Source organism: Rhinolophus hipposideros, assembly GCF_964194185.1.
Source record: "Rhinolophus hipposideros genome assembly, chromosome: 3".
NCBI classification, from domain to species: Eukaryota; Metazoa; Chordata; class Mammalia; order Chiroptera; family Rhinolophidae; genus Rhinolophus; species Rhinolophus hipposideros.
This window is the reverse complement of record NC_138049.1, coordinates 43198037-43212725: the sequence shown is the minus strand read 5'-3', so window position 1 is coordinate 43212725 and position 14689 is coordinate 43198037. Positions and strand designations below refer to the sequence as shown.

At 33.8% G+C, this 14689-nt stretch overlaps 1 protein-coding gene across 1 annotated transcript in view; it reads right to left on the bottom strand.

The window, feature by feature from the left end:
* Window positions 1-14689, bottom strand: part of HDAC2 (histone deacetylase 2) — a 35142-nt gene that overhangs the window by 5240 nt on the left and 15213 nt on the right. Inside the window, exons 6-10 of the mRNA XM_081044307.1 lie at window positions 7678-7819; window positions 4127-4219; window positions 3940-4048; window positions 928-1068; window positions 571-679 (exon numbers count right to left, since the gene is read on the bottom strand). Coding sequence (XP_080900433.1) covers window positions 571-679; window positions 928-1068; window positions 3940-4048; window positions 4127-4219; window positions 7678-7819 — 594 coding nt within the window. The remainder of the gene's footprint in view (window positions 1-570; window positions 680-927; window positions 1069-3939; window positions 4049-4126; window positions 4220-7677; window positions 7820-14689) is intronic.

Sequence of the window (14689 nt, the reverse complement as noted above, 5' to 3'; positions counted from 1 at the left end):
CTATGAATTAAAGTAATACATTTATTGAGCACTGATACTTTATTTATTATTAACCCATTTAATCCTCAACATTTATAGTGTAGGTGCCATTTAAGCTGCCATATTTCATTGATAAGGAAATAAAAGCACAAATATAAAAGGCAAATTAACTTGCCAAACATCACAGAGATAGTACGTGGTAGAGAGAGGACACAAACTCAGGCTTGTATACTGCAAGGTTTCCCTAAACACTTCATTGTTAGAGACAAAGCTTTATGAAACGTTTCAATGAAAACACGTTTCACTTTCATGTAAAGCAAGAAAGAAAATTTATAGTGCCCCTTACAATTTAAAGGCTAATTTTAACTGATAGAAAAAAATGAGTATTTTTCAGCTATGAATCTCATATATTTTTCATTATCTTCAAAAATTAAAGAAATCAATAATCTTAAGGATTCAAACGCTTTTGAAAAAGACAAAGAAAATATATTCTGCATAAAGCTAAAATGACCTACTGCACTTGGCCTTCTAAAGGTTCCTAAAGCTGCATCAAGACGAAATGTTGATCAAATCAATTCAATGATGTCTTACTTTATCTTTTCCATATATTCTGGAGTATTCTGATTTGTCATGTTTGAAGGACTAATATGCAGTTTGAAGTCTGGTCCAAAATACTCAAAGTAATCATTATATGGCAATTCTATTAAAAACAATGAAAGAAAGTTACACATCAAAAGCTCAGTTTTCACACATCCATACACAAAAATCCAGATTCAAGTTGAAAACTATTTCCAAAGAAAATGTTTAAAAGTGAACGCAAAGTGAATTCATTCATTAATTGACTGCCCTCCTATTTACATGATTTTGGAAACTACTCTTATCATCTACCTGTCCATTTCTATATATTGACCGTTCATCCAATAAAGATATCACAGTAAGAACACTTACCATTCGGAATTTCACAATCAAGGGCAACTGCAGTCTCATATGTCCAACATCGAGCAACATTACGGATTGTATATCCACCTCCGCCAAGCATTAGTAATGGTAAATTGAAAGTTTTTACAACTTCTACACATTTAGCATGACCTGAGACAAAGAAGATTTAGGTAATAATAAATCTGCATTGTTAATAGTTTGAAAAATGTGTCTTAAATGGACAAACACAAACAAAATTTTCCTCAACCAAAATGGCTTTTCTGAATATTTTAAAAACAAATAATATGTAAAAATTTCCAGAAATTTCTAGTCTAAAGCTTTTTATCAAACACCTTTCACAGAATGATATACAAAACACAGTAAAACATAACTGGTTATTTTAGAAAGTGTTCCCTGATAGTCAAACATAAAACTGTTATTAAGATTAAAATATAAACATGACATTTTTATTATCATAGGCTCATGTTATATGATGTGAAGATGTTATGTTCATTTGAAGTTACATGGGGGGAGGTAACAATGTAATATTATGTACAAATTAAATTGATCTTTTTGTTACTGCTTTTCCCTATAGACATGAACAGAAAAATTATGGAAGGCTATACAACACAGTTTAACTAGAGGTTATCTTTAGGTAGTGATATTATGGATAATTTTCTGACATTATAAAATTAACATCTTACTATTAAGAACTTCAACAAATTTCTATGTATAGAAATTTGAATATAAAGTAAACCTAATATAAAAAGAAAACATTACTTTTGGATAAATGTCATAGTTCAATAACCAATTACAAGTTACCAGTAACTTTTTAGAATATTATCTTTCAGTCAATCTAAAGTCAATCTTTAAAGAAAGAAAAAAAAAATTTCAATTATAGAAGAAATCCATGTTTGTTGGAAGAGTATTTGAAAAAAATCAAAAAAATGCAAAGAAAAAACCTACCAAAAAACTCCACCCAAAATTAGTTTTTCAAGTATCCATTCCCTTCCAATTCCTTTGAGTTAATTTTTAAAAGTTTAATGATCTGTTTTCTTCATGTAACTGCACATTATGAGCATTTTCATTTTCATTAAGTATTTTTCAACAGTTGCATTACATAATTCACATCCCAATTTTTATTATTGCTACTAGAAACATATGCTTTCTTACAATAGATAAAAACAAATAGATAAAAGACAAGACAAAAAGTTAATTTACAGACTTCCAAGTAAAGCTAGCTGGCTAAAAAAGGAAAGTTACTTTTCCTGTACCTCAAAACCCAATAAAAATGACTATAAAGGAATTTTTACAAAAGCTAATCTATAAAAATGAAGACTGAGATAGAACACAACAATAACAATATAAATGAAGGCAGGAAGGAAATGAACAAGAGGTAACTGACTTTAGTAGACCCCAGAAATCTGAATTAGAACATGGCAGTGAAGACAGCTTACAATCAGCTGTCTTTAAGATTTGGAATTGTAAGTATCCTTTTTTGCTTATACGACTAAAATTCTGTCAGTTAAAACATTAAGGTAGATTTATTATTGTAAGAGTAAAATGGTGCAGTTTATGATTATGAAAGTTATTGCTTTTAAGTGTGAAAGCATTGAACTTTCAAAAATTAAGACAGGAAAACTGACAGTTATTACATATCTTAAGAGTAATTAGGTAGACCATTTCTGGAAAACATCCATTTTGAGGCAATAGATGGTTATCAACACATGAAGTTCAACAATATAAAACTGCTTGCTATTTGGCCATTGTTAAACTACCAAGAAAAGTGGTAATTAATTTCATAGAAGCAAGTATAACATTAAATAAAATAATCTTTAATATCTATATTTAGTTATTTAATTCCATTTAGGCCAAAAGTCCTTCTGGAAAAAGTTCTATTTGAGAATTCTTCACATCTATGAAAGAATTCAAAGCAGAACATTAACTTGTTACTTAAAAATTCACAAGGAAAACAATTCCAAAATTATGTACAATACCCATGATAAATCACTACTGATCCACACATAATAAAATTTCAGATTTATTCTTATCCCCTAGAAATTCATTCCATAATGGTGGAAATTTTACTTTGGTCTGGACTTTTATCATATGTGATTTCAACACTTGATCAAATTTAAGTATTTAATACAGCATTCCTCATCTCCCACACACCTTTTCTCAGGAAGCTACTTGAAATAGCAATAAGGGAAGCCAATACAACAAAGCAGCAAAGAACAGTTCTACCGTATTTCCCCCAAAATAAGACCCTTACGGTAAAATAAGACCAAGTCTTATATTCATTTTTGCTCCAAAAGATGCATCAGAACTGATGGTCTGGATACGTGTGATTATTGGGGAAACACGGTACTTTCTACCAGGTCTCCAGAGGATATGCATCCAAACAGGACCAGGTGAGAAGGCTGTTCTTCAAGGAGGTAAAACTGACAGAATACTTGATGCACCTGAACATATGAAGCTACAGACACTGGTTGTTTAATGATACATACAGAGAAAACAAAGTAAATGAAAAAACATCACACAGGAAGAAAAAGTTATGTAATAAAGAAAAATTGGATAAACTAAAATGCACTTTAATGTTGATGATGCTGTAAACAGTGAATAGCACAACCAAAATTCTGACATAAATACCAGATTTAAGTTGTAAAAATGGAGATATTAGAAGGGTGTGCATGCATGTATTGGGGATAATGTGAGGAAGGAGAGCTAAATCCCTCTTCCTTCATAATGGGAAGTGAATATACAAGGCTAAAATGAAAAATTAAAAGTAACAAAGTTCGTATGCTATTTGGAGAAAAATAAACACACCAAAAGAATCAACCAAAAATGCTGTAAATAGCTGCCCTGGTTGGGACCCCAACAAACCTTAAAAAACTATTCATGTATGAATGTATTCATCAACGTGATAAAATAAAGAAGACCTAAACGAGACCTTACTGAAACAAGATTAACTGTAGTTAGAAAAATCAATTCCAAATACATACATAGAGTTTTGGGAATGTCACCCTGTAAACAACTGCTTACCTTTGACCGTCAGATTGAAGCAACCAAGTCTATCACCCGACAGTGAGTCCGCACCACACTGTAACACGACCGCACTAGGCTGGTACATCTCCATCACTTTTGAGATAATCTACATACAAGGTGACAAATGTTATTATCTCTAAAAACATTTTAGCATTAATTCAACTTTCAAAATAGCGATACTTACAGGCTTAAATATCTGCCCGTATGACTCATCATCGATACCATCTCTCATTGGAAAATTGACAGCATAGTATTTGCCTTTTCCTGCACCAATATCCTAAAATACAGTTAGTTTAAAAGATCTCAGAGAATATTTAATAACAGTTTGCTATATTAAAATATTTTTAAAAGATTGAAAAACTAGGTAACAAGAACTAATTCTGAATTCATCATGTAGGTTGAGAAAGGAAAAATACAAAGTGCGTATTTTAATACTTATGGATTACTTATAAAGCTGAAAAGAACCAATTCCAATTAATCTGTAACGATTATTTTGGGGAATTTAACATAAAGTTAAAGGCAACATGAAATTACATATTACATTAACCGAAGAAATTCATCATAAACAGAATGTATGACATATATATAAGAATATATATATAAGAATATATGTATGTGTAAAACTGTGGAAAACATACTCTGAGCCAAAGAACCCTGCAGAACAATCGTCTCTGTAATGCAGAAACCTTGTTGCTCACAATCTGGCATGAGTTTACTTATGATGAAAGAAAAGCCTAGACTTTCTTGAAGTTTTAATAGCTTCAGACTAAAGCACTAAAATATGTTCGTTAATTAGGCCTGAGATAAATTTCGTTTGTACTTGTTGAGTAAGTACCACTCTAGGCATTTAATACCTCCAAAAAGAAGCACAGCAGCTGAGGGCTGGGTTCCAGCTACACACACCCCCCCTCTTAAAATATATATACATGTATTACATGTACTTATTTTTATGTTATGCATATATGCTCCTATGTATCTCTCTGTGTATATACGGATATACATACTTATATATATATATATATATATATATATATATATATATATATATTCCTAGAAGAGATAGGAGACACTTCTATAAAACAGTGCTTTAACTATACAATACCAAAGCACCGGGGGTGACTGATTCTTGTGTTTTAATTTATGTCTCAATAAATATGAATCTTTAGAATTATTAACATTTGTACAAGTTCTTCCCTTGTCTCTCGCGGAATGATGTTAGTGTGAATCCATTTTTTTAAAAAAAATAAAATTTATATTTCAACATTTAGAGTTATTATGACCCAATTTTCAATGAAGAAAAAGCAAGTGGAATTACAAACCCCCCATAATTTTTCTTGAAGATATCGAAATTTTTAGATGTAACTAAATATAAACCATACAAATGTGGATAAGCAAGCTAAAGTATTGTGAATCCTTAGACAAATGCACTAAAAACACAGTAGGAATACACACTGCCATGAAGAACACTTATGTTCTTAAGTTGGTTGCACTTACCACGTTAGGTTGGCAACTCAGAGCTGCTGCCCTTATTGGACCAAGATTTATCCCTTTAATTTCTTACTTCTTAACTGCTACTTGTAACACTTGTTTTTTTTCCTTCCATCTAGACTACGATCTAATAAATGCAAGCAAGATTTTAACAGTGGTCTAACCTCAGAGTGGCCTTTTCTGATTTAGAATGAACTGTCAGGTAGAAAAGGGAATGATTAAAATAACATACAAAGATACACACGAGATTCACAACTAAAATCCAAATACAACTACACATAAAATGTAATGATTGATTTTAGTTTCCTTACAAAATTTCGAAGACACCTATATAATATCCACAAGAAAAATATTAGGATGACATTTTACACACTGTTTTTAAAATCTTAGTGAGGAAGAGACATTGAAAGTCTTTCTCAAATCTTTTCAAAACAAGCATTCGCCAATATTTTCCAACAACTTCAAACAACTATAAGAATACTGTCAGAAATTCAAAAAAGACCTCCATTTACCATTTCTGAGATTAATTAGGATTATATGACAAAGACATTATCATTCCTTCAGCTTACAGCTGGGAAGGCTTTTCCTTAATTTCTAGTGGGGTGACTGTTTGGAGCCGTGGTTCTCAAACTTTAGTGTGCAGAATAATCCAGTTTCTGGCCCTGAGAATACGTCCTTCTAACAAGTTCCAGCTGATGCTGATTATGTTAGTTTAGGGCTCATACTGGTTTTTAAGATAAGATCAAGTGGGAAACGGCATCGAAGGAGCTAACCAACAAGGAAATGAAAATATATATTTGCAATTTCAAAAGCTACATAATTTAAACCTAAATAAATTAAACTGACAGGTGTCATGCCGGGTGTCATGCGAGGTCTCTAGTCCCACTTCCCGCATAAGAACACAGGATATGGTGAGGCCAAAAAGGAACACCCATGGAGCCATAGCTAGGGTAGTCATACCACTATATTCTCGCTGGAGGCTAGGTTGGAGACACAGGAAACAGGATCCACACGCTCTGCAACCTGCCGTCTGCTTCTCTGCCAACCAACCAACCCCACGCTAACTGCAATCCACGCTTGCTAGCTCAGCCACCATCTTGCTAGCCCCCAATTTTCTGTTAGGGGAGCCACGGCAGTTATATTAGTGGCCAATGGCTCACTGGTTACAGCTGACGGCCAACTAGCCACAGCTGATGGCCATCCAATCACAGTTGATGGCCATTTACTACCCAAGTGAGCACCTTTCCACGTGAGGGCGAGAGCCTGGAAACTGCACTCCTGGCTCTGTCCCCACAATACCCTACCCACTTATAAATAAAAATAAAGGTTTCACCATCACAACTATTACTGAAAAAACATCATCTTGTAGTCAATTAAAGAAATGTCACACATTTGAAAAATAAGGCCACTCTAAAATTTTTGGTTGCTAAATAAACTATATGACATATTACAGATTTGTAAAATAACCGTAACAATGTATTTTAGAAGTAACACTGAAGGCCATGGTAAGAGAAATCTCCTATATAATCCAGGCTGAATTAAAAACAGCTGTTTACATTTCTGAATAAATTTCAACATGCATGTGGTTTGGTTAAAAAAACCAAACAAAACAAAAAAACCCACAACCCTCTAGTGAAGCAAAAAATACTTCAAGAAGTTTGGAGAGACAGGATTTGATCAGTGGTTTTACATTCACAAAATACGAAAGCACCAAATGAAAAAAGAAACAAATAAATGCGCTTAATGTAATAGGCAGGATAAGCTATGGTGTTCTTTCTCTCCCCCAAAAGTCTCTAATACAAATTTCAGAAGTCCAAGAAAAAGAGATTAAAATTAAACCTATTAAATCAAGACCAATCATAAAAGGGTAGTTCAAGAACCTGAAAAAGAGTCAATTATGTTATTCCACCAATCTTTCCAATCAATAACAATGCGTGTTACTGTCAATTAGGTTGTGAAGATTCAAACAACTCAAGAAAACTGAAAACTGCTCCATGCTTTGTGGATGTTCAAAAATATTTATTCAACCAAAGAAATTAGCTGAGCAAAGAAAGTCCTGTAAGTACTCATTAAGTTTTTGCTTATAGTCAGTAAAAGTGAATTCTAGAAGATGTGATAGCATATAAAATGACTCAAGTCTACATACAAGCTTCAAATTAATGACTCAGGAAAAAATATTAGTTCAGGTTCAGGATTACTAGCATCCTCGGTTCATCTCATATTTATTTGGACAAAATTCAGTCTTACCCTCAAGTCTCCTGTTCCAGGGAAGTATTCCCCATATTTATGGAATGATACAGTCATTACACGATCTGTGGTATAAAAAGCTTCTTCAACACCATCGCCATGATGAATATCAATATCAATATATAAGACTCTCTGATGATACCTGAAAAGAAAGCCATAAATTAGGGTTTTAAAGGTTTTAAGATGGGAAGAACCACCATGGAATGAGAAAACCTATTTTTGAGCGCTTTCACTCCAGAATGCTTAATCCTCTTTCTTATTTTATTCCCAACCTAAGAGACCATTCAAACATCTGAAGTTACAGTTTGAAACTTGGACCTTTTTTAAAAATAAAATCGTATCTGTTTACTGAGTTACATTTTTTTCTCATGCTAAAGAACATTCTCAGCAACTGGCAATATAACAATAAAAAACATCCCCTAACATGGAATACAAATGATGTACTAAGTAAAAGAAGTTCAAATAACTTGTTAAAGACTATGTAGACTACAAAAAAATTTCATCCTGTTTCATATGGGCCAAAATATATTAATATTAGCTGCAAGCTCAAGTAATTAGTTAGGTCAAGAGTTATGTCAGTAAAAACACTGCCTCTCAACAACACGTCAGAAGTGACTTTACAGAATATTTAAGATTTAAAAGATTAAATGTCCTGAAAGGGACAACCACCAAGCACTTTTTGCAAACAACAGCTGTTGGTTAAAGCCCTTGAGAAAAGAAAAGTTCTGCGATGGGAACCAGTTGTAGAACAGAAATAATTATAAAATATTAGGCAAATTTTGGAATCCTATTCATCTTTGTTAATAGATGACTTGTTTCTAACATGTGCTTCATTACTCTATGTTAGGACTTTTTTTCAGGTCCTGGGCACAGAGCAATGGACACAGCATGACCTAAGGTCCCTACTCTCATGGTACTTATAATCTAGGGGGTGAAGAAGACAAACAAACAGAAAACAAGGCAGTAAAACAGACTAAGATAGTGACAAATGGGATGGGGAAAGAAGACATTACTTTAGCTTTAGTGATTAGAAAAAAACCTCTATTGAGGAAACAATACTGGAGCCAAGATCCAATGATGAGAAGTCCACCGTGTGAAGGTCTCAGGGTAGAGCCTTCTTGGCAGAGGGCATGACAAGTGCAAAACAAAGAAGAAACAATCTCAGCATGTTCATATTATTAATAGTTAAAAAAAAAAAAAAGTCCTCATTAGTACTCAGTATAGATGATACCAAAGAATTTTGCATCAGGTATAATAGCATTATGACTGTGTATAACAATTTTCATATTGCATTGTGTGTATACGTGTATGTATGTGAAAGTACCATAAATGATGTCATGGGTTTCTTTAAAATATTTCAGCAAAGGAAAGAGAATTAAAAAAAGGATGAATCATGTAAATGTATAAAAATTCTTGAATTTGGAAGATGGGTAAATGGGAGGTTATGAACTACTCTCTAGTTTTTATTAAGTTTGAAATTTTTTTTGGTACAATTATATACCTCACAAAGTGATCTCCCCAGATCACTGTACCAGCAGATACTGTACCATTACAATATTACTGATTCTATTCCCTATACTGTATTTTAACATCCCTGATTTTTTAAGTTGACATTCCATATTATATTAGTTTCAGATGTACAGCATAGTGGTTATACATTTATACAATCTATGATGTGATTCCCCCCAATAAGTCTATTACCTACCTGACATTATACAGTTTTTATATTAATGACTGTATTCCCCCTACTGTACTTTGCATCTCTGTGACTATTTTGTAACTACCAATTTGTACTTGTTAATCCCTTCACCTTTTGCATCCAGTCCAACACCCCTCATTTGGTTTGTTCTCTGTATCTATGAGTCTGTTTCTGTTTTGTTTGTTCGTTTATTTTTTTTCCTTTACATTCCACATACAAGTGAGATTATATGGTACTTATCTTTCTCAGACTGACTTATTTCTTTTTTTTCCTTTTTTTTTTTTTTTTAAGATTTTATCGGGGATGGGGAACAGGACCTTATTGGAGAACAGTGTGTTAATCTTAGTTGTGGAGGGCGCAGCTCAACTCCAGGTCCAGTTGCTGCCGCTAGTTGCAGATGTGCAGCCCACCATCCCTTGAGGGAGTTGAGGAGTTGAACTGGCAACCTTGTGGTTGAGAGCCCACTGGCCCATGTGGGAATCGAACCGGCAGCCTTCGGAGTTAGGAGCACGGAGCTCCAACCGCCTGAGCCACCGGGCCAGCCCCTGACTTATTTCTTAATAAGATCTATCCATATTGTCGTAAATGGTTAAGATTTCACTCTTTTTTGTGGCAGAGTAATATTCCATTGTATATATGTACCACCTTTTCTTACCCAATCGACTATTGATGGGCATTTCAGTTGGATCCCTATTTTGCCTATTGTAAATAGCGCTGAAGTGAATCTAGGGGTGGGTGTACCTTTTCAAATTAGCGTTTTGGATTTCTTCAGATAAATACCCTAAGTAGAATTGCTGGATCATAAGGTGTTTCTATTTTTTATTTTTTGAGGACCCTTCAAACCGTTTTCCAATAGAGGCTGCATCAATTTGCAATCCCACCAACAGTGCATGAGGGTTTCCTTTTCTTCACATCCTTGCCAACACTTGATTTTTGATTGATGATAGCCTTTCTGACAGGTGTGAGGTGGTATGTCATAGTGGTTTTAATTTGCATTTCTCTGATGATCAGTGATATTGAGCATCTTTTCATATGTCTATTGGCTATTTGTATGTCCTCTTTGGAGAAATGTCTATTCAGGTCCTTTGCCCATTTTCAAACCAGACTGTTTGCTGTTTTGGAGTTGATGGTATGAGTTTTTAAAATAAAATCTGGACACCGTGTTTCCCCGAAAATGAGACTTAGCCGGACTACCAGCTCTAATGCATCTTTTGGAGCAAAAATTAATATAAAATGTGGTATTATGTTATACCCGGTCTTATATTGATTTTTGCTCCAAAAGATGCATTAGAGCTGATGGTCTGGCTAAGTCTTATTTTCTGGGCAACATGATATTAAGCCATCAGATATTATCACTGGAGAGTATCCTCGGCCCTTCGGTAGGATGTCTTTTCGATTTGTTTGTTTCCTTTGCTGTGCAAAAACTTTTTAGTTCAATGTAGTCCCATTTGTTTCTTTTTCTTTTGCTTCCCTCGTCTGAGGAGATATACCAGAAAAAAATATCACCAAGGGTAATGTTGGGAGAGTTTACTGCCTGTTTTCTTCTAGGAATTTTATGGCTTTTGGTCTTACATTTTAAGTCTCAAATCCATTTTGAGTTTATTCTTGTATATGGAATAAGAAGATGCAGTTTTCCCAGCATCATTTATTGAACACTCTCTTTACCCCGTTTATATTTTTGCTTCCTTTGTCATAGATTAAATGACAATATAGGCATGGATTTATTTCTGAGCTCTCTATTACAGATTTTTGTTTCACTGATCCATGTGTTTTTTTGCCAATATCATGCTGTTTTGATTACTATGGACTTGTAGTATAGTTTGATATCAGGCAGCCTTATATCTCCAACTTTGTTCTCTTCTCAAGATTGCCATGGTCATTCGGGATCTTTTATGGCTCCATATAACTTTTAGGATTATTTGTTCTAGTTCTGTGAAGAATGGCATTGGTATTCTGATAAGGATTGCACTGACTCTATGGACCGCTTTGGGTAGTATGGCTATTTTAATTATGGTAATTCTTCCTATCCATAAGCATAGTATATGCTTCCATTTATTTGTATCTTCTTCAATTTCTCATTAATGTCTTAACGATTTTAAGAGTACAGGTCTTTTACTTTTTGATTAAATTTATTCCTAGGTATTCTATTTTTTAATGCAATCGTAAATGAGATTGTTTTAATATCTTTGATAGTTCATTATTAGTGTATGAAAATGCAACCAATTCCTAAATATCTGCAACCGATTTCTAAAGTATCCTGCTACTTTACTAAATTCACTTATCAGTTCTCAGTTTTTTGGTGGTATACTTGGCGTTCTCTCTATATAGTATCATGTCATCTGCAAAGAATGAGTTTTACTTCTTCCTTTCCAATTTGGATGCCTTCTTTTTTTTTTGGTCTGATTTCAGTATTAATGTTGAACAAAAGTGGTGAAAGTGGACATCCTTGATATTAAGAAGAATGCTTTTAGCTTTTCCCCATTGAGTATGATGTTAGCTGTGGGTTTATCATATGTGGCCTTTATTATGTTGAGATATGTTCCCTTTATTCCCATTTTGCTGAGTTTTTATCATAAATGGATACTGGATTTTGTTCAAATGCTTTTTCTGCATCTGTTGATATATTTTTTCATTTTGTTTGTGGTGTATCACATTAAATTGATTTTGATATTGAACCAACTTTCCATCCCAGGAATAATTCCTACTTTATCATGGTGTATGATCTTTTTAATGTCTTGCTGAATTCAGTTTGCTGACATTTTGTCGAGAATTTCTGCATGTATGTTCATCAAGGATATATCAACCTACAATGTTCTTTTTTGTAATGTCTATGTTTTGTTTTGGCCTCAGGGTAATGATGGCCTCATAAAATGAGCTTGTGAGCCTTTCAGCCCTGCTGAATTTTTTGGACTAGTTTGAGAATAGGTGTTAACTCTTTGAATGTCTGGAAAAATTCACCTGTGAATCCATCTGGTCCAGGACTTTATTTGTTGGAAGTTTGTTGATTACCAATTTGATAATCGGTCAGTTCAGGTTTTGTTTCTTCTTGATTCAGCCTTGAAAGATTGTGTGCTTCTAGGAATTTATCCATTTCCAGATAGTCCAATTCTGTTAATGGAATTGCTCATATTTTCTTAAAATTTTTGTATTTCTGTGATGTCCGTGGTCACCTCTTTTTTATTTTATTTTGGTCCTCTTTTTTCTTGATGAGTTTTCAATTTTATCTTTTCAGAGAACCAGTTCTTGGTTTCATTGATTTTTTTTTCTGTAATTCTCTATTTTGTTTATTTCCACTAAATTGTTGGAGATTTTTTTCTCGTTTCTTAAAGTAGCGTAGGCCTGTATTGCTATGAATTTCCCTCTTAGGACTGCTTTCACTGTGTCCATAGATTTTTTGGGTTGTTGTGTTTTCATTTTCATTTTGTCTCAAGGTATCTTGATTTCTTCCTTGATCTGTTAATCCATCCATTGTTTAGTAGCATGTTATTTAGCCTCCATTTGTTTGTGTGGTTTTTAGTTTATTTGTAATTGACTTCTACTTTCACACCATTATGGTCAGAGAGGACTCTTGGTATGATTTCAATTTTGAATTTATTGCGACTTGTTTTGTCGCCTTAATATGTGATCCATCTTGGAAAATGTTTCACGTGCACTTGAAAAAAATGTATATTATGCTTCTTTGGTGTGGAATGTTCAAAAATACCAATCAACTACATCTGGTCTAGTGTATCATTTAAAGCTGCTACTTCCATGTTGATTTTCTACCTGGAAGATCCATTGGTGCAATGGGGTGTTAAAATCCCCTATGATTGTATTATTGTTGATCTCTTTATGTTGATCAGTATTTGCTTTATGTATTTAGGTGCTCCTATGGTTGGGTGCATACTGTGTTTCCCCAAAAATAAGACCTAGCCAGACAATAAGCTCTAATGAGTCTTTTGGAGCAAAAATTAATATAACACTGGGTCTTTTATTATAGTAAAATAAGACAGGGTCTTATATTAATTTTGTTCCAAAAGACGCATTAGAGCTGAATGTCCAGCTATGTCTTATTTTTGGGGAAACATGGTAAATGTTTGCTAGGTTATTTCCTCTTGTTGGACTGATCCCTTTATTACATAATGTCCTTGTCTGTTATTATAGTCATTTTAAGGTCTATTGTCTGCTACAAGTATTGCTACTCTAGCGTTTTTTGTTTCCTTTTGCACGAAATATCTTTTTCCATTCCTGTACTTTCAATCTGTGTCTTTTGATCTGATATGGGTCACTTGTAGACAGCATGTGTATGGGTCCTGTATTCAGCTACCCTATCTTTTGATTGGAGCATTTAATCCATTCACATTTAAAGTGATTATTGATGGTACATAGTTACTGCCATAATTATTACTCATTTTTGTCTGTTCCCCATCCCCCCCTTAAACAAGTCCCTTTAATGTTTCTTGTAATACTGGCTTGATGATACTGAATGGTTATAGCCATTTTTTTTTTTTTTAATTTGGGAAGCTCTTTATCTCTCCTTCCATTTTAAATGATAGCCTTGCTAGGTAGTCTTGGTTGTAGGTCCTTTCTTTTCATCACTTTGAATATTTCATGCCACTTCCTTCTGTCCTGCAAAGTTTCTGTTGAGAAATCAGCTGATAATCTTATAGGAGCTCCCTTGTAAGTAACTAGTTATCTTTCTCTTGCTGTGTTTAGGATTCTGTTTTAACATTTGCCATTGTACTTAGATGTCTTGGTGTGGGCCTCTTTGGGTTCATCTTGTTTGGGACTCTGCACTTCCTGGGCTTCTATGTCTATTTCCTTTGCCAGGTTAGGGAAGTTTTCAGTCATTATTTCTTCAAATAGGTTCTCAATTTCTTGTTCCCTCTCTTGTCCTTCTGGTACTCCTATAATGCAAATGGTGTTAAGCTTGATGTTGTTCCAGAGGTCCCTTAAACTATGTTTTTTTTTAAATTCTTTTTCTTTTTGCTGTTATGATTGGCTGTTTTCTGCTACCTTGTCTTCCAAATCGCTGATTCGATCCTATGCTTCATCTAATCTGTTGTGGATTCCATCTAATGTATTATTCATTTAACTTATTTTAGTCTTTATTTCTGACTGGTTCTTTTTTAAGGTTTTGATGTCTTTTATGCTTACTATTTCTTTGTTGAAATTTTCACTAAGTTCCTTAAGCATTCTTATAATCAGCTTAATGTTTGTCAATTTTTATTGGGCAATATTGGGGAGCAGTGTGTTTTTTCTAGGACCCATCAGCTCCAAGTCAAGTTGTTTTCAATCTAGTTGTGGAGGGCGATGTTCACTGGCCCATGTGGG